Here is a 23765-nt window from a genome sequence, read left to right as displayed (position 1 = left end):
TTTTAATTTGTATAATGTCGTCCCTGAATTTTTGGTACATGTTCAATTTAGTCTTTGAACTATATGAAAATGTTCAATGTATTTTACATTGAACATTTTCATATAGTTCAAGAATTACATTGAATATGTACCAAAAGCCCAGGGATCATACTGAACAAATTAAAAGTTCAAAGATCACATTGCAAATTGGATTAAAGTTCAGGGATCACATTACACATTGGGCCAAAGTTCACGGACTGTTTGGTTCATTTTCCGCGTATATGAAGATTGTCATTTCCATCTGATTGCATTTCCGTTATTGCCCTTGTGATTTGCTGAAATGACACCTAAGCCCCCGTCTCTCCGAGGTCCATGCATTTTCTTCAGTTTTCCCGCGAAAATCTCGACTATAACCACGCAACACACCTCATCCCCCCCTCCCCGCCTCTCTCTCTCTCTCTCTCTCTCTCTCTCCTCTCTGCCTCTCGCGAAATCGAACGACGGACCACCGCTCGCCGCCGCGATCCTCCGCCCCCTCCCTGATCCCTTCCGCCCTGAACATCTCCGATCTCCGCCGCCCTGAATCGGAGCCGCCGCCGCCGCCGCCATCTCCTATTTCTCTCTCGCTCGCGCGCCCGCAGGCGCTCGCCTCCGCGGACTCCACCACGCCTGGACTCCGCCATGGGAGATGAATAGAATCATACACTCCTCCACCTCCAAATTCCGCCACTTCCACCGCCACCGCCGCCCTCCCTCCTCCGCCTCCGCCGCCTCCGCCTCCTATTACCTCCTATGGCGCCACCGCATCCTCGAGCCGGACGGCGAGATCGTGACGCACTGGAACCATGTCTTCCTCGTCACCTGCCTCATCGCCCTCTTCATCGACCCTCTCTACTTCTATCTCCCCTCCGTCGGCGGCCCCGTGTGCCTCGAGACCGACACCTCCCTCAAGGTCACGGTCACCGTCTTACGCACGGTCGCCGACCTCTTCTACCTGCTGCACATGATCATGAAGTTCAGGACCGCCTTCGTCGCGCCGAGCTCTAGGGTTTTCGGCAGGGGCGACCTCGTCATGGATCCGAGGGAGATCGCGATGAGGTATTTGAAGGCTGATTTCTTGATTGATCTTGCCGCCACACTTCCCCTGCCTCAGGCAAGTCCATTGTTTTCGTGCATTCTCGCTGTGAAGTTTCTTCATGTAAGCTTAATTACGTACTTGGGGTTTCGAGGCGAAGGATAAGCTTATAAATGGTGGAGACCCGTTCTCCTAACGTAGTTCTGGATGCAATTAGAGGGTCCTTCTGTTATAATTTTCGGACAGTCTTCTACTTGGATGATGATGATTCAGGTGGGTGATCACATAATTATTCGAAAGCTGAAGTTGCAGGGATGATCTTGCAATAGAAGGTTGAGGAGGTCAAATTGTTCCAAAGGCAAAATTTTAAGGGCCTTGATGTACAAGTTTTCTAAGAGAGAGCAATTCTGTCGTTCCTTGATGTGATTGTGACTACAGTAGCTTGTAAGGTTACGAGCCTCACCGGTGTCGAAGGATGAAAGTCATTTTATATTTTTGGGGGAAATACACCAAATTTTGCTGTAAACATATTTATTCACTAAAATTCTTGATGATTATCAACTTGTCCTCTGTGTATTACCATGGATTGAGAATCTGTTTCTTGTATTGATTTCCTGATGTTTTGAATTGAACATTCTGACTCAGAGTAATTCTGCTAACCATTGGATAATTATAAGTTGAAAACGTTAATGCATTCGGCGAGACACTTGTCACCATGTTAGGACGATCGAGACGGTATATGTACTTCATGAAGATAAGAACATGGTTGATTTTCATATATCGAGAGCATGTAGTAGTTATGATTCATCAGTACGTTGTCTATTCAACATGCAGATTCATGTTAAATGGACAGATTGGGGCAGGGTTCCTTCCATCATCGGAATAAAGGAACTTGTTGTAATACTCATGCTTTTGAAGTGTAGTACAACAACAGACTTTCAAGATGCGCATGTTAGCTCAACCATTTATAGATCAGCAGAAGACTGCAATGTCGCTCTAACAGTCCTCCATTCTTGAAATTTGAATCATAAAGTATATCCATACAATGTTCCTGTCATAGTCACGATTTTATCCCTCCTGCTCATAGTTCAGATTTTTTTGGCCTTGCAGATTGTGAACTGGTTAGTAATTCCAGCAACAAAATCTTCAAGGGCCGACCATGCTAACAACACTCTAGCTCTAATAGTTCTTATCCAATATGTTCCGCGATTGTTTCTCATTTTCCCGTTGAATCAACGGATTGTGAAGACTACTGGGGTCTTTGCTAAGACTGCTTGGGCAGGGGCTGCATACAATTTGATTCTTTACATGCTCGCAAGCCATGTAAGCTCATTACTTGTGAATGCGCTTTGCTCTTCACTTACTCTTAGCGTCACTATATCTTCGTTTTGGCAGTTGCGGTAAATCGGAGACTGCAACTTCAACACTTCTGATCTATTGATTTTCTATATTCATTACACAGGTGATTGGAGCCAGCTGGTATGTTCTATCCATTGGACGCCAGTTTAAATGCTGGAAAACAGAGTGCGACCAGGAACAGATCATAGCTTGCCTTCCAAGTTTTCTGGATTGTAGTAGTTCACAGCAACCTGAGCGCCAGTATTGGTTGAATGTGACTCATGTGCTCTCCAACTGTGATCCTGGGAACGCAGACATCAAATTCAAGTTTGGGATGTTTGCAGATGCATTTACTAATGATGTTGCTTCTTCACCTTTTATTCAGAAGTACCTTTACTGTCTCTGGTGGGGTTTACAAAACTTGAGGTATAGTTATTTTGTTGGATCAGACTTTCCTTTGCCCCAGTAGTTATATTTCCTGCCGTATTTTCAAAGTTTTGATTCCTACAAATAACGGAGAATATAAGATTATACATATTTATGCATCTTAAGTGTGCATATGCCAAAATTTTGAGTGTTCACAATCACTAGATATGTTGCTCTGCTAGCACAAGCAAAACATGCACTAGTATATTTAATGAAATTCACATTGGGTGGTTAACCTAGAGAGGTGAATTACCCATTAAACTCATTGCATAGATAAATGGAAACACATGTCGAGTTGGTGGCCCAAATGCATTTTTGTTCTTCATATTCTTCTCTAAAAATGAACTATCATCAACTCCATTTATTTAACGAAAAGTTACTTGTTTGTTTAAGTACGACCTTATTCTATGCTGCAGTTCATATGGACAGAATCTGGACACCAGCATCTATCTTGGCGAGACATTGTTCGCCATTTTTATATGCATCGCTGGGCTAATATTATTCTCACTCTTAATTGGAAATATGCAGGTAATACTTAGTATACTCTCTCTCTCTCTCTCTCTCTCTCTCTCCCACACACACACACACACACACAAACACACACACATCATATAGACAATTCTTAGTATAGTCCAACTTATCTGATTAATTTTTGAAAAAGAATTGTCCTGTAGATTGTCGCTACTGCTGCTGTTGCTCTGTAATTATTTGTAACGGCAGCAGCATCTTGCGTTTATGTATTAAAAGATTCATGTATGAGAAGCTTAATTTAGAAGTGCTATATATGATAACGGTAGAATCTGATTGTGAGATTTCTGCCTTTTCTTGTTTTGAAAGACGTATCTGCAATCTATGACGGTAAGAGTCGAAGAATGGAGGGTTAAACGAAGAGATATGGAAGAGTGGATGAGACACCGCCAATTGCCTGAAGACCTGCAGGAACGCGTTCGTCAATTCATTCAATATAAATGGCTGGCCACGAGAGGAGTTAAAGAAGAGTCTATTCTGCAATTATTGCCCCTGGATCTCCGCCGTGAAATACAACGGCATCTCTGCCTTGACCTTGTTCGCCGTGTATGTCTGCCTCTATCATCTGTAGTTTAAGTAGTATACCATGCTTAGTAAACGAGAGGTGCGTGCCATTGTTCTCGGCTAGTATCTTAAGGCTTAACTTACTTCACAGTGCCGCCAGTCTAATTAACTCTGACAAGATCCGGTGATCTATCTATCCATCTTATTTTCCGTCCTAGCCAGGTCTCGAGCAAAAAAAGGGGTAATGCACTTACACCCGAGTCATGGTTGTTCCATGGGATGGCAAGGATCGGTCTTCCTTGTAATTGGTTGCAACAAAGAGGATTATTTACCCATTTACTCGGAATTACGATCAGAAGTTTTTATAGAAACTTTCCTCTGTAAATTTGTGGAACAACTAATTAGTTATGAAAATTGCCACCTCAAACAGATGCAAGTGAGTAGCCAATCTATTGTCTATTGATGAATTCCTCAATTTGTATATCATTTTAATGTGCAGGTCCCATTTTTCGCACAAATGGATGATCAGCTTCTCGACGCCATATGCGAACGCCTAGTCTCATCGTTGAGTACCCAAGGCACCTACACCATGCGAGAAGGAGATCCCGTAAATGAGATGCTGTTCATCATTAGAGGACACTTGGAGAGCTCCACCACCAACGGAGGGAGATCTGGCTTCTTCAACTCAATCACGCTTAGACCCGGCGACTTCTGTGGCGAGGAATTGCTTACATGGGCCTTAATGCCGAACCCGAGCCTAAACCTTCCTTCTTCGACTCGGACCGTGCGAGCACTCTCTGAAGTCGAAGGTTTTGCGCTCGGAGCAGAAGACCTCAAGTACGTGGCTAATCAGTTCAAGCGTCTCCACAGCAAGAAACTTCAGCACGCCTTCAGGTACTACTCTCACCAATGGAGGACTTGGGGTGCTTGCTTCATACAAGCTGCTTGGAGAAGGCACGTAAAGAGAAGATTAGTGAAGGAGTTGGCCATGCAAGAGAGCTTCTACTATATGTCGATGGAAGGCCAGGACGGTGATTACGACAGCACAGCGAGCGGCGCTTACGAGGACACGACCGAGAATGCCCATGCCCAACACCTCGGAGCCACCGTCTTGGCCTCGAAATTCGCTGCGAATACGAGGAGAGGAGTCCATCAGAGGGTTCAGATAGTTGATCCCGCCGCCACCAGCTTGAAGATGCCCAAGCTTTTCAAGCCAGACGAGCCTGATTTCTCCCTAGATCACGATGATGTATAGGTAGAATGAACAACACTGACTAAACAAAAATTAATGATTGAAGGGATTGATTGAATTGATAGAGGCTAGACACACCCTTTTCCAAACAGCAATAGATAATGTCACTCCGATTTTTGACCCATCTCCTTTTTAACTTTGGAAAAGCGTTTTCAACTTTTTTCCTTGTGATTACATGTGAAGCTGGGAATATGAAGGAAAACCACATGCTTTTGCATTACTTTTTCATGCATGCATTGCCTTTTTACCTCTTAGCACGCAATGCCAAACTCCTGGTCGTCAAAAAGGCGCATCCGAGACCCACTTTCCTACGGCGGTGGTCAACGGGCCACCCAGATTACGATCCGTGCCCACGGTCGCCAAAAACGACTTTCTTTCTCACTTTTCCTTTTAACATCGAGAACACTACATCATGACATCATCCTATAACAGAACATTTAACTCGGAACAAATTGGTTTTCCAATTCGTTTTGAAGTGCCAAAAGAGAAACACATTCAAATGCGCTATCAAAAAGAAATATAATGGATAGTGCCCTCCCTTTACATCACGTTAAACAATCTTCACAAACCAAAACTACATTGGAAGAAGGTATGGCGGCAACAGCTAAGGTTTTCCAGGAAAGATCCTCACCCTATACATCCATGAAACCGAAGCCTTTAGTAGGAAAAGCGATAGACAGTACCGAATGAATTTTTAAAAGTAATCTAAACTAGGAACTCACTACATGCACTTCCAAGCACCTCATTGTCTCGTTGCATTTACAAGAATCAATCCAAACCAGACTAAGGAGATCGAAAGAAATTGCAATTAAGAAATATGATGAATGTAGATTCTGCTTTCTAAAAGCTCGTGCGCAAATCCGTGAAATCTTTGCTACTGCTGGAATGCATGTGTTCCAGCCTTGTGCTAGGAACCAATCACGAGAGGCTCTCGAGTAATGTTGGTCACGCGAAGCACGGCTTGTGCGTGGATAGGAGAGAGCTTCGATTGACAGAAGTGCTCCCATGAGCCCATCTCGGGAGAATCGGGTACTGTCGTTGATGGTGTGAACTCAAGTGATCTCTCGTAGACAGATTGTAACTCCAAAAGGAGTGTTCGAGCAGCCTCCCTGGACTCAGGAAGCTGGTCACTGAGCTGGGAAGCAGCAGTTTGGATCAAATTGTCAATTCCATACGCTTTTATTCCTTCTATTCCCTGTTCGTATTAGTAACCGCATCATAAGATAACCCAACGTTAAAAAGAGTAAAGCTAGAAAGATGCATAACAATGGGGTAGACTGAGCTATATATTTTGAAAGATCTCACAAGCATCACAGTAGCACTGTCCTTTTTTTACCATTCCAAAAACTTACTGACGAAAAACTTCCGGATAAAACAACCCAAACAAAATCAGCCTGCATGTTCCTAATAACATCACGTTTATTTGCAAAAAAATAATTGACCATCTTAAACCAAATCACATATTCACTTCTGCATAATATGCCTCGTTTCAGTTCCAAAATTTGCTATCAAGATGAGGACAGTGGCCTGGTACATTGATGAACAATACAGAGAAAATCTAGCCAAAACATCCATGGAGACAAATCAACTTCTCTAAGAGAGGAAGAGGTACGACTAACTGGAGTAACAATAGAAACAGCAAATACTGAATGTATGAAGATGTTAGATTTTGAAATCTAACTGTCCATACTGGAAGAAATGAACTAACAGAAAGCCATGCGAGTTCAAACTTCCAAAATAGCGTCCATTCTCATTTTTCAGATATCTCCAATGATGAATTAAGTGCAGTAGTAGCAAAACATATTCAAAGGAGACAAAAATGGAGTATATCTTCGGGACACCGAAAAAAGACCAGTACACTGCTCAAAAGTCCAACGTAGATACGATATCGAAGCATATGGAAAAAGGAGGTAGCTGATTTACCAGTCGTGGAACACTCCTGCTGAAGCACATCGAGGACTTTGCTCGAATACGAGGATTTCTGTTTTTAAGGTAAGGTTGCAACTTTGGCAGTAATAAGGAAGGGGAAACCCACGTGGTCATTGATATTAAAGCTCTCTCAGCTGCCTCGCATACAAATTTTTTATCTTGTGAAGCCTTAAGAAGAAGTTGTACCAGCTGCACGGATAAATAACAAGAAAAGTGGAAGAATAAGAATGCATTGACTAGTGGAACAAAAGGTAAGCAAATTGAGCCACCAAAAACAAATAATGCATCGTACCATAGGATCCAAATAATCAATCAGTTGATCGTTGTAGGCATGGAACATGTCTGCTGATGTCATGATTGCAGTTTTACAGAGTGCACTTCTGGGATTTTTCAGGGACTTTACTAAAAGCGTAATCACATCACCCCTGTGCAGTAGACCAGCAGATGAATGACTAGCCCAATATGGCGGTCAAATAACTATAATAGCAAACAAAGCAGAAAATGAATGTAGTGTTCAGGTCCGCGACACAGTGGGGGGAAAAAGAAGAAAAGAAAGTGAAATCCAAGGTTTCTACAGAGACCATCACATAGACATGAACTACTTACATCATTTCAAGCATTGCCTCCTTGTGAAATAAAGACAACCTTCGTACATTGTTCAGCGTCTCACACACCAGAACCCAGTCTTTAGAATCTAGTCCAGTCAAAATTGTCTGCCAGATGCAAGAGTTACAAAGTGCATTAGCTAAAAATAAACTCTCATAAGACCGCGCTGTCAAAGAGGAAAAATTGAGAGTCTATGACATTACGCCTTAATCACTATGTGAAGTGAAGCAGATCCCAACAGGAAAAGGTGAAGCTCTCGTACCTTAAGAGTCATATCAACATCTTCAAGACCATTCAAGTCCTCGGAGTCAATATATTCTATTTCAACAATTCCAGCCTCATTTCCAGATTTTGCAGCTCCATTTTCACTAGCAGGCGCGGAAACCAGAGGAACATCATTCTTTCTGTGCCATTCTTCAGTATTCTCATTAGCAATCTCGGATATAGGTTTCATTAGATTCCCTTTGTTGGCACTCTCAATCTTTCTGTCAGATCCAGGTAGTGCATTCAGATCTCTGAGGGCTTTTTGTGACATCACCTTTCAAATACGGGCTGAACTCGAAATAGAACTGACATCGACCAGAATAACAAAATAAAGTTAGGCAAGACAACCGCATGTTCAATATACTCTGGCAATATAAGCTATGCTAGTGATCAAACATGATAAAGGAGGAAGCTCATCCAGAACATACAAACGCAGATTCTCTGAATATAACAAAAGTGCAAATGCATTCGTAAATGTATGTCTTCAAGTAACAATTTTTCCTTGACTTACGACTCCGAAGGCCACTTCTACAATAGATTCACTCCACCGTTGAGAGAAAAAAAAATCTCCACTCCAGGACAGTGATCAAAATCGGAAGCGGGCATCGCTAAATTCAACCTGATGAATTGGATTCTATGGTGTGTATTCCGCTGTCATTATCTAAACACAATCGTCATAAGTACTGTTCTCTAAAAATCGTCGTACTCAAAAGTCTAGCTGGGAATCCATCGACGGCCAATAACCACTACTTCAGTGGAGACTAAGAACGACCCCATTTCGCAATTGACCCGCTCCCATGGAATACCATTAACTTCCCCTTCATGATTCCGAAGTTCACGACATGGATGTACCTTTCGAAGGACAACGAAGCGGGCAATAAAAGTTTCTAGCAAGCCTCCGCAACATCACAATATGTAGCCATGGGTGCACCGTACTTACCAAACGGATTGAAAAGCGATAACATCCAAAAGAGACAGAAAAAGCTTCCCTCAGCCCCCGTACGATAACGCGTATACATGGAAAAATCGGCACCGCAATCGTCCGATTACCATCATCAACGACCTAACGAGAGCGACAATATCTACTGCCACACCAATGCGAATAACGAACCCCGATGCAAATCCCACTCCCGCTCCGCCAAAATCATGCTGCGAACACAGCAAAGCAAAGGAAAGCAAAGCACCGCGCCAGATTTCCCCACGCAAAACAAATCAATCGCATCGCCGCGAGCGAACGACCTACCGAGATCTATACACCACCTCCGAAGCACGCAACAACAGCAAAAACAAAAAAAAAAGGGGGGGGAGGACTCGCATCAATTCCGTCCGCAGAAGGACGGCCAAAGCAAGATCTCTCGAGCAACTTGCATTACAGATCTCCTGCCCTCCGCTCGACCTGCTCATTCAAAGCCCGATTCCGCGACTCCCGTCGCCCTCGACTCGACTTCACTCCAACACACACACACAGGAACCGCATCACTCGCCGAAACGAAAAGCGCGGACGCCGCCATTTCCGCGACCACGGTCGGCCGGCGAGCGAGCGAGCGAGCGACAGAGAGAGAGAGAGTTACCGGAGCGGAACTCGAAGGGGGGAGGCGCGATCGATCGGGAGGAACCGCGACGAGGCCGTTCTTCACAGTCGCTCCTCCGTCGCTCTGCAAATAAGAGTACTGACGAGAGAGAGGAGAGAGGAGAGAGGAGAGGCGGAGACTACGCGAAGACGGCGTCGTATCTGGGTCCAGACCCGGGCCGGCAAGCACGGGATATTACCATGTGACCGCTTTAAATTTGGCCGATTTTTTTTTTATATTATTTTCCGAATTAAATTTGCTTTCCTTTTCCCGGCCATTTTCTCCGCTCCCGTCGAAAAAAAAATATAAATATCATTAAATGCCCTCGATCCCCTTGCCTAATCACGGGAGATGCCATTTTCGTTTCCTCCTTTTTTTTTTTTTTTTTTAAGGTAAGAGATACATTGACTTTTCAACACGCAAATTACAAGTGGATCCTCCTTTTTAATTTCCATTTCCGGGAAAAAAATAATAATAATAATAATCGAAAGGAACAAATATTTCTGGGATGATTGCACGAACGGTCCCTAAGCACTGGCTCAACGTGTAATGTTCGTCCCTGAACTTGAGCCAATATGCAATGTTTTCCCTAAACTTTTGATTTGTTCAGTATGGTCCATGAACTTTTAGTAAATGTTCGATATAATTCTAAATTATATAAATATATTAATGTTATCCTTCCATTAATTCAAATTCAATTTGAACATTTACAGTAATTTACGAATCACATTGAGCAAATTAAAAATTCCGCGATGTTATTGCTTATTGAGTTAAAATTCACGGATCGCATTAAACAAATTAAAAGTTTAGGAAATGAATTACATATTTATCCAAATTTTAAGGACCATTTATGTCATTTTCTCGATATATTTTGAATTTGGGATGATGGTTGTCTTGTCCCCTTGTGCTCAAACTTCTTCTGGTTTTCGAACTGACGCTCCAACACCAAGAAAACGAAGTCTCCGAAATGATGCCTTATCATGCGATGGTGATTAGGAATTAATTAATTCGGGCAGGAGGTTGACGCGATGGTAATCGCTAACTAATCCCATTTTTTTTAAATAAAATGTAGTCAATCGTCAATCGCAGCCGTCCGATTTGTAATTAGGTCCTGCTTGAGTTCGATACCCGGCCGGGATTATCTTTACATTATTTTATTATTATATTATGGTTTACCCTAATAACTTGGAAAATTAAATGCTTAATGATTCGGTCGCTTAGGCTTTCGTTGAGGTAGTCTATAAACAGAGTCGTAAAGTGTACCCTCGGAGAAAGTTAATAATTCATGAAAGTACATTCGATTCCATGACTAGATTCGTTTAGAATTGGCATAACGTTACCTTTTCTTTTTTTGTCAAAGTAACATTTCATTCATTTTCACCAAAAATACAAGAAAAAAATAACGCCGTCCAACTACAAATTAGTATAACATTACTTCTTCTTCTTTTTTGTCGAAAGTGTAACGTTATCCCGAGTAAGCTTAGTAATAAACGGTAGATTATGTGGGTAGTTAATGAAGTTTAGTGAACTTTTGCTATCGATTCACGAAGTTGTGATTTTTGTTACCACATAAATTGATTTTTTTCTTTTCAATCGAGGCGCTTTGACCGAAAATAGAGAAATTTTCCCTATGAAATGTTTGATGTCGCTGGCATGCGGATGTCGTCTGTGGCCATCTTGCCGGCATTTCACCGAAAAATTAGGGGCTCCTATCGAAGTACACCAACTATCGGAAAACAAGAAGTAGGTAGTCGGTCGTAGATTAGGAGCTCTCGCCAGCAATGAAGCTTCGGCGTACTCTTAACATGATTAAAATTGAATTTCGATAACACTATTGACGTTCAAGTTCGTGTTGCCTTGAAACTCAAATTAACTTACGTGTTACCTCTTCTATTAACCCGATAGCCCGTCGTGAGTAAGTAATATTAGAATTTCCCGGTGCCGAAAAAAAATTAACAATACTTGGCGTTTGTATTTCCTACTCGGCAGTATGCGATTGGCAAAGTTCGCGTTTTATTAAATATTTATTCCATAAACGATCGAAAATGATAGTTGTGGGATGCCATTCAAACCTTGTAGAATCTCACATGGTCAAATTAAGTCCTACACAATTTGGGAACAATTATATATGTCATTTCGTCCATTGACAATAGGGACAAATGAGAAAGACACGTGCACATTGTTTTGGGCACGTGCATGGGTGTTCTCTGCCGGATAATGACGTAAATGATCTTTCAACTTTGGCCTAACGTGCAATATGATCCATTAACTTTAACTCAATTTGCAATGTAGTTTATGAACTTTAATTTGTTCAATGTAATCTGTCGACTATATGAAAATGTTCAATGTTGTCATTCCATTAATTCACAATTGAAAATAATATTGAACATTTTCATATAGTATAAGAATTAGGTCTCTTCCAAGCAATCAAGACACGACCTTCATCAAACACTGAAAACTTTTATTAGCATTATTGGTTAATGTGTCAGCTTTACTCTATCATACGGAGCAAGTCTAGAGAGAGGGGGAAGCGCCGCCGATTCTTTCGATTTGTGGAACGCAAGGACCCTAATGTCAAATTCAAACTAAGCCAATTATTTTCATCGAATTAGACTATATAAGGGGCGACCAATGCAACTACCTCTCTAACCGCGACCACGAGGATCCCGCACCCGTTACAGAATATTCAGTTTCAGCCATACCTACTCAAGTCAATGCAGCCTCACCAGCTTGCCAGAAGCCATGCCCAAGGCACAATGGCCAGAGGTTCGGTCACGACATGACTCAAACTACAATCTCTTTACCGATAGGCCACTATGCCAAGTGGTTCGATCGCTTGCCAGTTGCTAGGTATGAAGAGAATGCTACCATTTTTTTGGCCCAAGATGTCAAAAGGTCGAAGGGGCCAACATGCCGATCAATCATGGAGAGCAGCAGGATCCAATAATCCCAAGATCTGTTCCCGGCTGGCTCCGCGACACCCACCACCACATGGGGGACTTGGCATCCTGTGTCGGTGCCAACAACGGTGCAACTTGTTCGTGTTCTTGTCTTAGGGACGCTTCGTAGCAAGCTTTGATTACCCATGTCCATCCTCAGGAGCCACAAAAAAAAGAAGAAGGGATGGCACATTCGATTCGTCACGCTCCTCTGTTTTCCCCTGTTTGCCTTCTCTCTTTTTTCTCCTTTTCTTTCTTCTTTGGGTGCTTTAATCAAGCTTTTTGACCCGGACCATTCCGTCATTAGCGTAGATCCACTCTTTCGTTTACGGCTTCAATCATTTTCTTCCATGTTAAAAGATGGGTCGTTCGCGTTTTGCTTTGTGAAACCAGCCTTGCATCACAAGAGTTCAGCGTTTGAGAAACTCCGCGGTGGGTACAAAAGGTACTCAGAAACGCTGGCGTTTCCAGAAATGGCGTGCTCGCTCTCTTGGGCTTTCGCGAGATGGGCCGACGAGCCGGCCCATTCTTTCGAAGTCGGGGTCGATCCTGTCGATGTGGGCTTGGGCCTAGAATCGCTCGAAAAGCCCCTGAACAAATCGAGCCCGATCACATGGACGAAATGATTCCCACAGCGAACTCTTTATTCAACGTTCAAACAGGGAGAGGATCAAAATTGATTTGCTTGGTCCACCACGCTCCTTCTCCACTTTGTCTTTTATCTTGAAGAAATAGGAATATTAGATGCTCTCAAGATTTTTCAAACACACAAGGCAGCTAAGGGAAGAAAACAAAAAAGCATATGTCGCGTCGATTGCAACGACTCGATCGATCGTGTTCTTGAGTGAAACCGACAGGTGACGGTACTTTAAATTGGGATTTTTAGTGAAACCTCGACTCGAAATCCACCATTCGATGAGAGTGAATTCCTATGAAGTGATTTATTATATAAGTTAGACCACCCCCACATCATTACCATATTGAGTGGACATTTATCCGAGAGCTCTTTTTGGAAGGTTCGGCCCCTGTGGAAGGGGTCACTCGTAACAATGTTGCCTTCACGATGTCATTCCAACTGACTTTTGTATCCAAATTTGATAATTCTCGTCCTTGATACTATTGCTTATCCGATGTTTATCTTTCTATCACTTTTTGGAGACCCACAAATCTCTTACAGTGATCGATCCAAGCCCAAATTCATGGTGCTTTCACTTTTATGTCAAGTCAAGATATAATTTATAAAAAAAAAACAATTCGAGCCACTAAAAACTATCAAACCACTGGAGAGTGGCTTCGCACCTGCCACAAATGACGAGAACACAGTGATGCCGCATTTAAACCCATTGAGGCATTGAGGAAGATGGGAGCCTTAATCTACCAATTTGACCTTTATTTAATAATAACATTTGCTAATGTCAATTTCAAAACCGAGGCAGACACAAATTTGATATATATTATTGTTTATGACGTGTGAATGACTTGATCTTGTTTAAGATAATGATTTTTTCGCATATTAAGCATGTAAAAATAGAGGGTTCATGTGACAAACTCATACTGGGAATTTCGAAATCACACGTCACAGACCACTCCAACTTTGCCAGAAACAAAAACTATACATCTTTACAAGAATCTGTTCTTTCCCACTCCTTTCTCTCTCTCGATTTGTACCTCCATCACCATCTCAAAGGAGGGGGATTGGGATGTTACATCTTTCTGACTTTATTCTTGATTTGGAATGGTAACTCAAGACTGTTCATTTTGGGAGCCACCATGACGTGATGACCCACTCAAAGGATAAGAAGAAGGAAGAGTGGCTGAGCTGGGTCTCCAAATTGTTTAGATCCATAATGGGAATATCACCAGGAGATTTTTCTGTGGTTAATTCATGATGGTTCAGATTCATGAACAGTTCGATGATTGCAAAGGCTGTGTGTCTAGAATTTGGCATATGAAATGGTTTCATGGAGTCATATTTGCATATGCATGTCCATACATACTGCGCAAGCACCTCCTGCATTTGCTCTTGAGATTGGGGACTGTGAAGAAGAAGTTGGCTGGCTCACATGGGCAAGAGAGAGCTTATGTTGCAGATATGATTCCACGTGGAACCAGCTAGACATCTGAAGCAACAATCACATGGCACAGGCTTCCAACTTCCATTTCTCTTACAGGATGCTTGATCCAATGCGACAATTGCATCAATAATTGCCCCTTTATAATTCCCTTTGTTCCCAGTCTACTTCTTCTGGAGCTCCCAAGATTCCTGTCTTGCCTTGGATAGAAATTGCAGCGCACGCCAATGATCACGTGTCTGATTGCCAGACTCTCTTACGTGAAATGGGAGGCGCCGTTAAGAGTTTATTCGCAGATTAAATACAATAGGCATCGATGGTTGAATCTCTTTCTGGCGCACTTCTGTATAGATCTTGTTATTTGCTTCAAGGACGAAACGTAGATAGTCAAGATCAAGAGCATTTGACCAAACATTTCAGTTTTATTCATGTCCAAAGTTCCGTTTTCAGGATCCCAGCTATACCGGCAAAGTTTACATTGCATAGTATCATGAGTACATAGTGACTTGAACCATTTACGAGAACGGAGATCCTTAAGACACAGGCGAAAACTAAAACTAGGGCCATGCCCACCATCCCAAAGGCTCGCCTCCCTCTTGATGCGGCTCTTCAGCTGCGGCAAAAATCCCCGAGCAGTAAACCTGACCATCATCGCTTCCATCATCCTCCTCTGACTGCACCCCATCGATGGCCACCAAGCATTCCGGGTAGTCATCGCAATGAAAATACGAATGGCCGCTGTCCACAAGCTGCGGCCCGTCCTCATCCACCACGGCACTCCCGCCGCTCCCGGAACTCAGGCGGTCCTCCACCTTCACCACAAACCCAAGGGATGAATCTCGGGTTTCCTCCTCATGAAGTGCATGGGAACTTTGACCCGAGGCCAGTGCTCCGGCAACATCTTTGGCTGACAGCTTCTCGTTCAGGGAATTGACCTGCAAAGCGCATACAGTATTTGTAATGGGCAATCAAGAGATAGTCGTGGGATTTATCTTATTGTCCTCGTGTCAAAATTGTCAATGTTGCAACAGAAGAAAGCCCGCCATTGCAAGGCATATTCTTGTAGTGACTTTAGAAACTGTCTTTTCTGATCAAGGTGGGGGCTTAAGAACAGATGCTCTGTTTGGAATGCATCTTTTGCCATAGTGATCGAATCAAACGGGTGTAACCCACTACACATTGGTCTCAAATAGTCGAACCCTCGGTGGCATGAAGAATATGATGGCATCCTGATGCCAAAAAGGCCCAAAAAAAGCTGTGCGATCCATGATTTATTCCTTAATCTTTTCATTCTCTCCTTGACTAACATCTACAAGAGATGTACATGATCTTGAACAAGCAAATTCAAGAATCATTTGCCTTACTTTTGCTCTCACGGTTAGAAAAAAAAAAGAACAAAAGTCTGATATAGCAGCGGGCGTTTGATAATGAGGGTTAAGCCAAGTCAACCGTGTGTAGTTTCTCTGAACCAAGCGTACCTCAGATTTGAGCTTCTCATTCTCTTTCTTGATGGAGTCATAATTCGAGAGCAAAGAGTCATAAGACGACTTGAGGACATCATAGTCCCTCTCAAGCTGCTTCGTCTTCCACCGGGCTCGACGGTTCTGGAACCACACAGCCACCTGCCTTGGCTGCATGCCCAGCTTCTTTGCCAGCTGGGTCTTTTTCTCCGGTTCTAATTTGTTCTCTGCTTCAAAGCTCTTCTCCAACAGATGCACCTTAATATTAAGACAAAAGATTTTCAATTAATCTCCGTCAAAAGTCAAAATCATGAGACTTGAAGCTATAGTTACTTGCCAATTACAAAATCCTAAATCTGACAGCTCAATACAACGGGAAAAGAAAATATGAGGAGATCTAAATCCTCTTCTTTATCAATGCTACAGCTCTACTTAGCTAAGAAGACATATCTATTGCTTAGTTGCAGAAAAGAGTCGTTTTTACTGCAGAGGATGAGCATATGCTCTAACAAGAACGAAAAATTTCAGAGGTTCAGTATTTGATCCTTATACATATCACAAGCAACCAACCTGAGGATGTGACCCCACAAATCAATAAGTCCAAATTAATCAGTTGGCTCTACAACACTTGAAGAAGGAAAGTTCAGGGCGAACAAGATTGGGAATCAAGATGTAGCTTGTTTCTTGATACTTCATAAATAGATTCCAACAGATCAGAGCCTGTTCCGAGTTGACGAATTACAGACCTGCTCCGGAGTGAGGCGGCGCTTCTTCTCCGGTGACTGGTCATCGTAATATTCCTCGTTGAAAAGTTCATCAGGATAGCAGAAAATTGATCGCCTCTTCGTGGCCTCCTCAATTCCCATAGCCGATCCCCCTCCTAGCAAAATAAAAATAAAAAAAATCCATCCCTAAACACTTGTCGACGCTCAATTTTTTTCAGAATTAGGCGCTGATGCAGGGGAAGGAAAAAAAAATTTCAACTTTTGAGTTTCACAGTTCATGTAATTTGGCATTTTGTATGAACTCAAATGATTGTACCCCTGAATTCTCCATCGTGCCCGGTTTCCGGAAAGAGTATGACGAAAATTTAAACGACAAAAATTCAAAACCTTCCACCCGAAATCATTTGATTTGGGTTCTTTGAGATTCATTGAATTCCAATCCCACCAACATAGTCCAAGCAGACTATAAGAACAGCTCAAAATATCATGACAGCTTATCAACGCCGGGCTAAGCAAATTAGATCAGTTTTCGTCTGCATATCAAATCACTCGCTCCGTTCAGGTAATATCAACAGTCAGTCAACTTAGCTACAATCCATATATACTCACGCAGAGACAGAGAGAGAGAGAGATAAAGAGAAGGGGGATGATCACCTCCAAAAAGCGAATCTCTGCTCCCAAGGAACAGCATGTTGCCCTGGCACGCGGATTGATCAAAGAGAAATCGTCCGGACTCCATAGAATTCATTCTCTCGATCTCTCTATGCTTTCGCCCGCGTCGCAAATCTCCGGAGAACCGATCCTCCGGCGTAACACGAGACCGCTTAGCCGCGCGCGGCCGTACTATAGATAGCAGTACTAGTAGTAAACACGAGCTAGGGATGTCGCGGAAATTAGAAGAGCATGAGCTTGTGGCGGAAGAAGCTGGTGCTCCAGAGCAACCTCGCCGGAGTATCCAACGGGCATATGCAAAATCCCATCACGCCACTCCCGACGACGGCCTTTCCCAGCTCCTCCCCTCCCGAAATCCCGAGACTCCAGCGGCGACGGAGGCGGCGGAGGTCACAAGCACGAGACCTCCATGGGGAACCGATCGATCGGTCGGAGCGAGACAGTTCGTCCGGCGGAGCGGCGGAGGTACGGAGTCGCCGGAGTTTCGAGGGGCGGAAGACGGAGGAGTTTCTCAGGCGTTTCTTTTCTCGCAACTAAAGTTTAAAGAGCTGAGATGAGCGGGTTTTATAGGAGAAGCTCTCCAGGCGAATTGCCCAAAATGCCCTTGTTGCGCCTTCTTTTCCCTTTTTTTTTTTGGGGAATCTCCGGTTTTTCTTTTTTCTTCTTTTTCGAAGTTTATATGGAGCCTCCTCCCGAATACACTCACAATCTTAATAAAGTGTGTCAACTACGCCGAGTATTATATGGATTGAAACAGGCTCCTCGTGAATAGTATTCCAAGTTCAGCTCCATCATGGAATGCTTTGGACTTATATCTAGTCCGTGTAACAATGCTCTCTTTGTTCAACGAACATTTTGTGGATAAATTTTGTTACTCTTACATGTAGATGACATGATTATCAATGACGATGATTATAACGGCATTACAAAACTACAACAGTATTTGAGTCAATTGTTTGAAATGAAAGTTCTCGGACGACTCAGTTATTTTCTAGGCTTGGAGATTGCTTCAGATTCTTCTGGCTACTAATTTTTCAAGCAAAATATGCCACTGATCTTCTTTCTCAGGCCGGACTTACGAATGACGAGATTGCTACGACTCCTATCGAGACTAATGCCAAATTTGATGATAAAGATGTGACTCCTCTTCTAAATCCTACACTTTATTGACAACTGGTTGACAATTTTGTATACATCACTGTTACTCATCATGACATCGCCTATATTGTTCACATCATAAGTCAGTTCATGGCCGCGCCGCGAATGACTCATTTTGCTGCCGTTTTTCGAATTCTTTGCTAGGTCAAGGATACCTTATTTCCTGGTCTTCACTATTCTACAAACTCAAACTTAGAGTTGATGGCTTATTATGATGTTGACTAGGATCGTTGCTATGCTACATGCTACTATTTCTTCTTAGTTCTCTTATTTCAGGGGCGGAGTAAGACACAAACTATTGTCGCTCAATAGCAATATCGTGCTTCTTTTGATACAACATCAGAATTGCTATGGTTGCGATGATTGTTAGAAGATAGAGGAGTCCGACATAATGGTGGGACGATCATTTATTGCGATTTTGTGATGGTTGTTAGAAGACATAGGAGTCCGTCATAATGGTGGAGCGGTCATTTATTGTAATAACCGGAGTTCTTTTGAAATAGCACATAATGTTGTTTTCTATGAGCGAACCAAGCATATTAAAATAAATTATTGTTTCATACGCTCTCACGTGCTTCGTGGTATTGTTTGTCTTGTCCAACTTCATTGGTTCATCTAATGTTTTCACTAAGGCATATTCAGTTGGACGTTTTTAAGATTTTTTCTCCAAATTTCAGTTGACTTCTTCTGCGTCACCTTGAATTTGAGGGGATGTTAAAGATATAATTATCTTTCTTGATAGATTTTAATTGATTGCATTTGATATTATAATATTTTATTACTTTAGATAATTATCTAAAATGGCCTATAAATAGGCTCATGTATCATTAGTATTATTTATACTGAAATATACAGAAATTCCTTTTCCGCTTAAATCGTTAATTATAAGAATTATTTAAACATTAAAATTATAAACGACCATAAATTTTAAAGATTTGGGGTTTTTAATACAATGGAACTCAAAGTTTCTATTGCTCTACGTTATGGCTACGAAAAACAAAATAAGACAAGCTAAATTCATCTTCATATGCACTGAATCTATATATTACAAACTAAAAAGCGACCTTTGAATTATTAATGCAAATTACTTAATGTTAGATCCCATAGTAATTAGATGTGTGTGTGGTTTTGCACTAGGAAATAGGAGAAAGGAGAACCAATTGGAAGTAAGAAAAGTGGAGGAGGATGAGGGGAAGGTCGTGAAAGTAAGATGTCCAATGTAGCAATCAAGTTAAATGCCCAATGTAATTTTCGTATTTTTTTTTTCAGTTATTCGACGTGCAATGAAATTCTTACATCATTTAGTTTAATCCCTAGAGGTAACCCTGACCGGGAGGTTCAGATATATAGCTCTTCTGCTAATTTTTCTATGATCACTTTTATTACATTCAAATGTTGATACTGATAGCTCAATTGACAACTTATTTGTTGGGTACGATACTTCATAAATATCCAAATTACATTCTTGATTGATAATCCAAGACCGCGAACTCAGAGGCCCGGCTACCTGGAGATCATGGATTATCTCGCAAAGAACTGGTGAAATTCATTTCTAACTCCATAATCTCAAGTAATCGGAATCTGTTTTGTTTTTTCTCCTATTTGAATATTCTCCTTTTAAAAATCCAATTCTGATAATAATAATAAAAAAAACCATTTTCTTTTCGTTTTGTTTTTTCAGTGGAGGGTGTTTGGTCAATTTGCTCCGGGTGCATTTTGTAATTGTGCTTCGGGGGGTTTTGTTAAGCAATATTAAAGCTGAAGATTGATCGGTAGGGCTAACGATCACGGGCCGTTGGATTTCGCATCCAAACTCTCATCGACGAACGGTCGCAGATGGGGGGCGGAGAAGTTTGTGCCATCCATGACCGTGGAATAGGAATAGGACAGTCCCCATGCTCCGCGGTCGGAGCTCTGTTGGATCGACTTTTGGTCAACTCTTTGAGTAGTAGCGAAAAAAAATAAATAAACAAATAAAGTAACACGAAGAAAAGAAAATACGAAAGATCAATGGGGTTGCATTGCAAGGATCACGATCGAATGTATTTTATTATGATTAGATCAATTCACCTCATTTCGAAAGTTAATATCGAATCCGGTTTATCTTCACTTTGATAATTATTGAGAATATCACGATTCCCTTCCCATGGAACATAATCAGAAATGTGGAGGTTCAAATTGAAAAGAAAGGGAAGGTTATCGGTGCTTCGATATTTGATTGCGATATAGTGTACCCGAATGTAAAATGAAGTCGACTGGTTTGAATTTACACTAGAAATTCTAAACTATGTGCACTATGACATATTTACCCAAATTTTTTTTGTGACATAAACAACTATAAATTTGTACCCGTATGACGTATTAACCTTCCGTCAACTGTAAGATAATTTTCCATAAAAGATGATTTTGTTCTTATTCTACTTAAGTCACGTGGGCGCAATGTTAACACCATTTAAGGAAAATTCAATCAATTAAAATTCAGAATGTTTCTTTGTTTATTTAAATAGCATGTGTCTTTAGGGCACCATTTAACGAAATTTTTATGTTCTAGTCCAAAGCAAAAACCACGTTGACACGGTTAACAAGCAAGTTTCAACCTCACTTGATTTTAAGATTAGGACTTCGTTTCTTTCCTGAAAAATAAACGATTTGGAAAATACTTAAAAATGATCACTTTAAATAATTAGTTAATGAAAAATATTATTATCACCAATAATTTATGTCTAAACACTTTCGTGGACAATGAAAATATTTTTCGTTTTTAGAAAGATACAAATAATTATTTTTAAAAAATTAATTTTCAAATCATGCATTTTTCGTGAAACAAATGAAGGCTAAGAGAAACTCTCGATTGCTTTAGATGGTCTAAACGATTAAAAAATGCAGTTGTTTTTTGAAGGTTGACTTGCCCATAAATACAAAAGTCAACCTTTAAAAATTAAGAAAAAATTAATCAACCAAGAAAAACCTTTAAAAATATTAAAACCCCATTTATTTTTTTTGGTCATTTAAAAAAACCCTTTTATTCACCGCATCAAAAATTAGAAACAAAACTATATATTTACTTGCTAATAAAATAAAGCCATAAAGGTAGTGCCCTTATGTACGAATCCACGATCCATCCATTTTCCTACCCCATCGCCTGCGCCTAATGTGAGACAGCAAAGCTAGGGAATCACAATATATTATCATTAACACACTAATTATATCAACTAAGGCTCCATTCATTTCGCGAAAAATAAATAAATAAATAATTATTTCAAAAAACGATCAAGTGACCGCTTGAAATAATTAGTCAATAAAAAATATTTTCATTATCGACAATAATTTATGTCCAAACATTTTCGAGAAGATGAAAATGCTATTATAAGTGATCATTTTTAGAAAAATATTTTCCAAATCATTCATTTCTCGTGAAATAAACGGAGTTTAACTACCTTTTAATTTTTTTAATTAAAAGGAGAACACCTTTAAACCGTTATATATTATATATATGATCCCACTCAATCATTTTGTGTTTTTTTTTTTCTGGGTTACAGATCAGTGCAAGAAAATCCAAAACCATCTGGAATTGTCTTTTTCAGCTTTAGCGCTCCAACTACAAGCAATAATAGCCCGACAATCTTGTGGACGTTCACATGAACAAAATTCAATAAAAAAAAAGGCTAAGATATTTTTTTTTTAAAAAAAGAGCAAGAAAATAGAATAAAACAATTCGAGTCGACACAGCTGTTGTGCGATTTGAAGATTTGGAATATTATTGACCTGTGAATAAGATGTCACCAAAGGAAGAGATGATTGGCGATTGGAGCGACTCCGAAAGCAACGGGAGCTGTTCACGCAAATTAATAAATAAAATAAAGAGAAATTTATATGGTAGAATAACAATAAATAAGACGAAATCATTGGTTTATTACCCAAAAAAGAACAGCAGAAGAATAATTTGGGCAGTGTACTGCACACAAGCTTTGATCAATGTTCAATGGTACTACTAATGAGAACCGCGTAGCTATGGGGCCCAAGGAATCGAAATTTTTCTCATGTCTGATGTTGGTATAATTCATTTTAATTCGATTGGGTCCTCGAATTATTATGATATATCGGTTCGACATGGAAAATTTTTTTTTGGACTAGTCGAAAAGCACGAAAAATCGAGGTCATGTAATTTGGAGCGTTGAGCTTTATACATGTATGTACGTCGTTTGGAAAGGCTAATGAATGCTATTAAAAAAGGGCACTCGACTCCACATTGTAATTACATCCCATGTAAAAACCGTGAAAATCTTGTTGTAAAGATTTCGTGCATTCTTTCGTGAGACCGAGAGATTATTTCATAAATAATTATCAAAGTTGAATTGTGAGATTCAACAGCGTTCGGGTGACTCGATTGGAGTATAGTTGTAACCTTTGCTTTATTGTTTGATTTATAGGAAATCTTTTGTTGCTCGCCGCATGAATATAAGCCAAATCGATCGAACTGCGCTTGAGTCCTAAGTTCGATTTGATTTCTTATTTTGTTTACCGAAGTGTCAGTTCGTTCTGTTTCTCGCGGCACAAATAACATAGCTATGCCCATTTCCGCCGCTCACCATGTGTTGGCCACTTGCTGAGCAATGAAAAGGACTTGCAAAGTGGCAGTGCTTTGGTTTAAATAAATCCAACCTATCAAAACTCACTCCCACATAAAATGATGGGTTAGAGCTATAGAGCAAATCATGAAATGAAAAAAAGGGGACACCCCTCCCCTTCCCAAAGGGATAACAAAAACCTCGTTAGAATCTTCTAAAAGGGCTTTAGCTATCAACCTTCCATCTTCTTTATTATAATCTTTGGTGATGAGCACCATTTCCTCCTGGCCAGTGAGTATAGAGAACGCATTGCTTTTGAATTTGCGGGGCTTTCATTAGTGTCAACCATAAAGTGCTTCGATTAAAGTCATGTAAGTAAGTTGCAGATTTGTGCAGATTCTCCACCCAAGCTCTGTGGCTAGTGGGTTTTGGAGAATATGAAATGCCCATGATCTCATATAAGATAAACCGTGCGATCGACGATAATAACGTACGTATGATTCGATAGGGTCGAAACAGGTTCTTGCTTGTGAATTAAAAACATGCCGTTGTGGAGGTACGATTTTTATCATCATCGGGTGCGAATGATTCTATGCTTAGGCCACTCGGCGAGATTTCGGCTCGCGTCTCACCTTCTTTACGAGGCAATAAGGTACTTTATGGACCGATATTTATCTGTCCGAGGGGATTTCCTCATGG

At 41.1% G+C, this 23765-nt stretch overlaps 3 protein-coding genes and 1 long non-coding RNA gene across 4 annotated transcripts; 1 reads left to right on the top strand and 3 right to left on the bottom strand.

Annotated features, from left to right (window-relative positions):
* Nucleotides 1-578: 578 nt before the first annotated feature.
* LOC115670295 (cyclic nucleotide-gated ion channel 18) lies at nt 579-5226 on the top strand. Its single transcript, XM_030591531.2, has 6 exons — nt 579-1132; nt 2165-2377; nt 2517-2818; nt 3235-3346; nt 3656-3892; nt 4350-5226. The coding sequence occupies exons 1-6, from the start codon at nt 668-670 to the stop codon at nt 5103-5105; spliced, it is 2085 nt and encodes a 694-aa protein (XP_030447391.1). The 5' UTR covers nt 579-667; the 3' UTR covers nt 5106-5226.
* Nucleotides 4236-5343, bottom strand: LOC130140608 (uncharacterized). Its single transcript, XR_008818607.1, has 2 exons — nt 5181-5343; nt 4236-5084 (listed from the first exon to the last, which is right to left on the bottom strand). It is a non-coding gene; the product is annotated as an uncharacterized LOC130140608 (long non-coding RNA).
* A 259-nt stretch (nt 5344-5602) lies between these two features.
* Nucleotides 5603-9647, bottom strand: LOC115670300 (uncharacterized). Its single transcript, XM_030591542.2, has 6 exons — nt 9473-9647; nt 7900-8206; nt 7638-7744; nt 7324-7456; nt 7026-7220; nt 5603-6297 (listed from the first exon to the last, which is right to left on the bottom strand). The coding sequence occupies exons 2-6, from the start codon at nt 8170-8172 to the stop codon at nt 6010-6012; spliced, it is 996 nt and encodes a 331-aa protein (XP_030447402.1). The 5' UTR covers nt 8173-8206; nt 9473-9647; the 3' UTR covers nt 5603-6009.
* A 5238-nt stretch (nt 9648-14885) lies between these two features.
* Nucleotides 14886-17885, bottom strand: LOC115670301 (homeobox-leucine zipper protein HAT5-like). Its single transcript, XM_030591543.2, has 4 exons — nt 17323-17885; nt 16690-16823; nt 15962-16201; nt 14886-15418 (listed from the first exon to the last, which is right to left on the bottom strand). Exons 1-4 carry the CDS (start codon nt 17414-17416, stop codon nt 15041-15043), a joined length of 846 nt encoding a protein of 281 aa, XP_030447403.2. The 5' UTR covers nt 17417-17885; the 3' UTR covers nt 14886-15040.
* Between the last annotated feature and the right edge of the window lie 5880 nt (nt 17886-23765).

Source organism: Syzygium oleosum, unplaced genomic scaffold, assembly GCF_021117445.2.
Source record: "Syzygium oleosum isolate NSW1041296 unplaced genomic scaffold, Sole_v2.1 Sole_v2.20, whole genome shotgun sequence".
Taxonomy (NCBI): domain Eukaryota; kingdom Viridiplantae; phylum Streptophyta; class Magnoliopsida; order Myrtales; family Myrtaceae; genus Syzygium; species Syzygium oleosum.
This window is presented reverse-complemented; position numbering and strand designations above follow the sequence as displayed.

What these genes read in the sequence shown, in the direction of transcription:
- LOC115670300 (XM_030591542.2), bottom strand. Translation starts at nt 8,172, where the DNA reads ATGTCACAAAAAGCCCTCAGAGATCTGAATGCACTACCTGGATCTGAC. An exon ending in ATGTTGATATGACTCTTAAG is followed by an intron (nt 7,745 to 7,899) that starts GTACGAGAGCTT and finishes TGCATCTGGCAG; the next exon opens with ACAATTTTGACTGGACTAGA. An exon ending in GCAGGAGTGTTCCACGACTG is followed by an intron (nt 6,298 to 7,025) that starts GTAAATCAGCTA and finishes TAATACGAACAG; the next exon opens with GGAATAGAAGGAATAAAAGC.
- LOC115670301 (XM_030591543.2), bottom strand. Translation starts at nt 17,416, where the DNA reads ATGAATTCTATGGAGTCCGGACGATTTCTCTTTGATCAATCCGCGTGC. An exon ending in CAGAGATTCGCTTTTTGGAG is followed by an intron (nt 16,824 to 17,322) that starts GTGATCATCCCC and finishes TTATTTTGCTAG; the next exon opens with GAGGGGGATCGGCTATGGGA. An exon ending in ATGAGAAGCTCAAATCTGAG is followed by an intron (nt 15,419 to 15,961) that starts GTACGCTTGGTT and finishes TGCGCTTTGCAG; the next exon opens with GTCAATTCCCTGAACGAGAA.
- LOC115670295 (XM_030591531.2), top strand. Translation starts at nt 668, where the DNA reads ATGAATAGAATCATACACTCCTCCACCTCCAAATTCCGCCACTTCCAC. An exon ending in CCACACTTCCCCTGCCTCAG is followed by an intron (nt 1,133 to 2,164) that starts GCAAGTCCATTG and finishes TTGGCCTTGCAG; the next exon opens with ATTGTGAACTGGTTAGTAAT. An exon ending in TTTACATGCTCGCAAGCCAT is followed by an intron (nt 2,378 to 2,516) that starts GTAAGCTCATTA and finishes TTCATTACACAG; the next exon opens with GTGATTGGAGCCAGCTGGTA.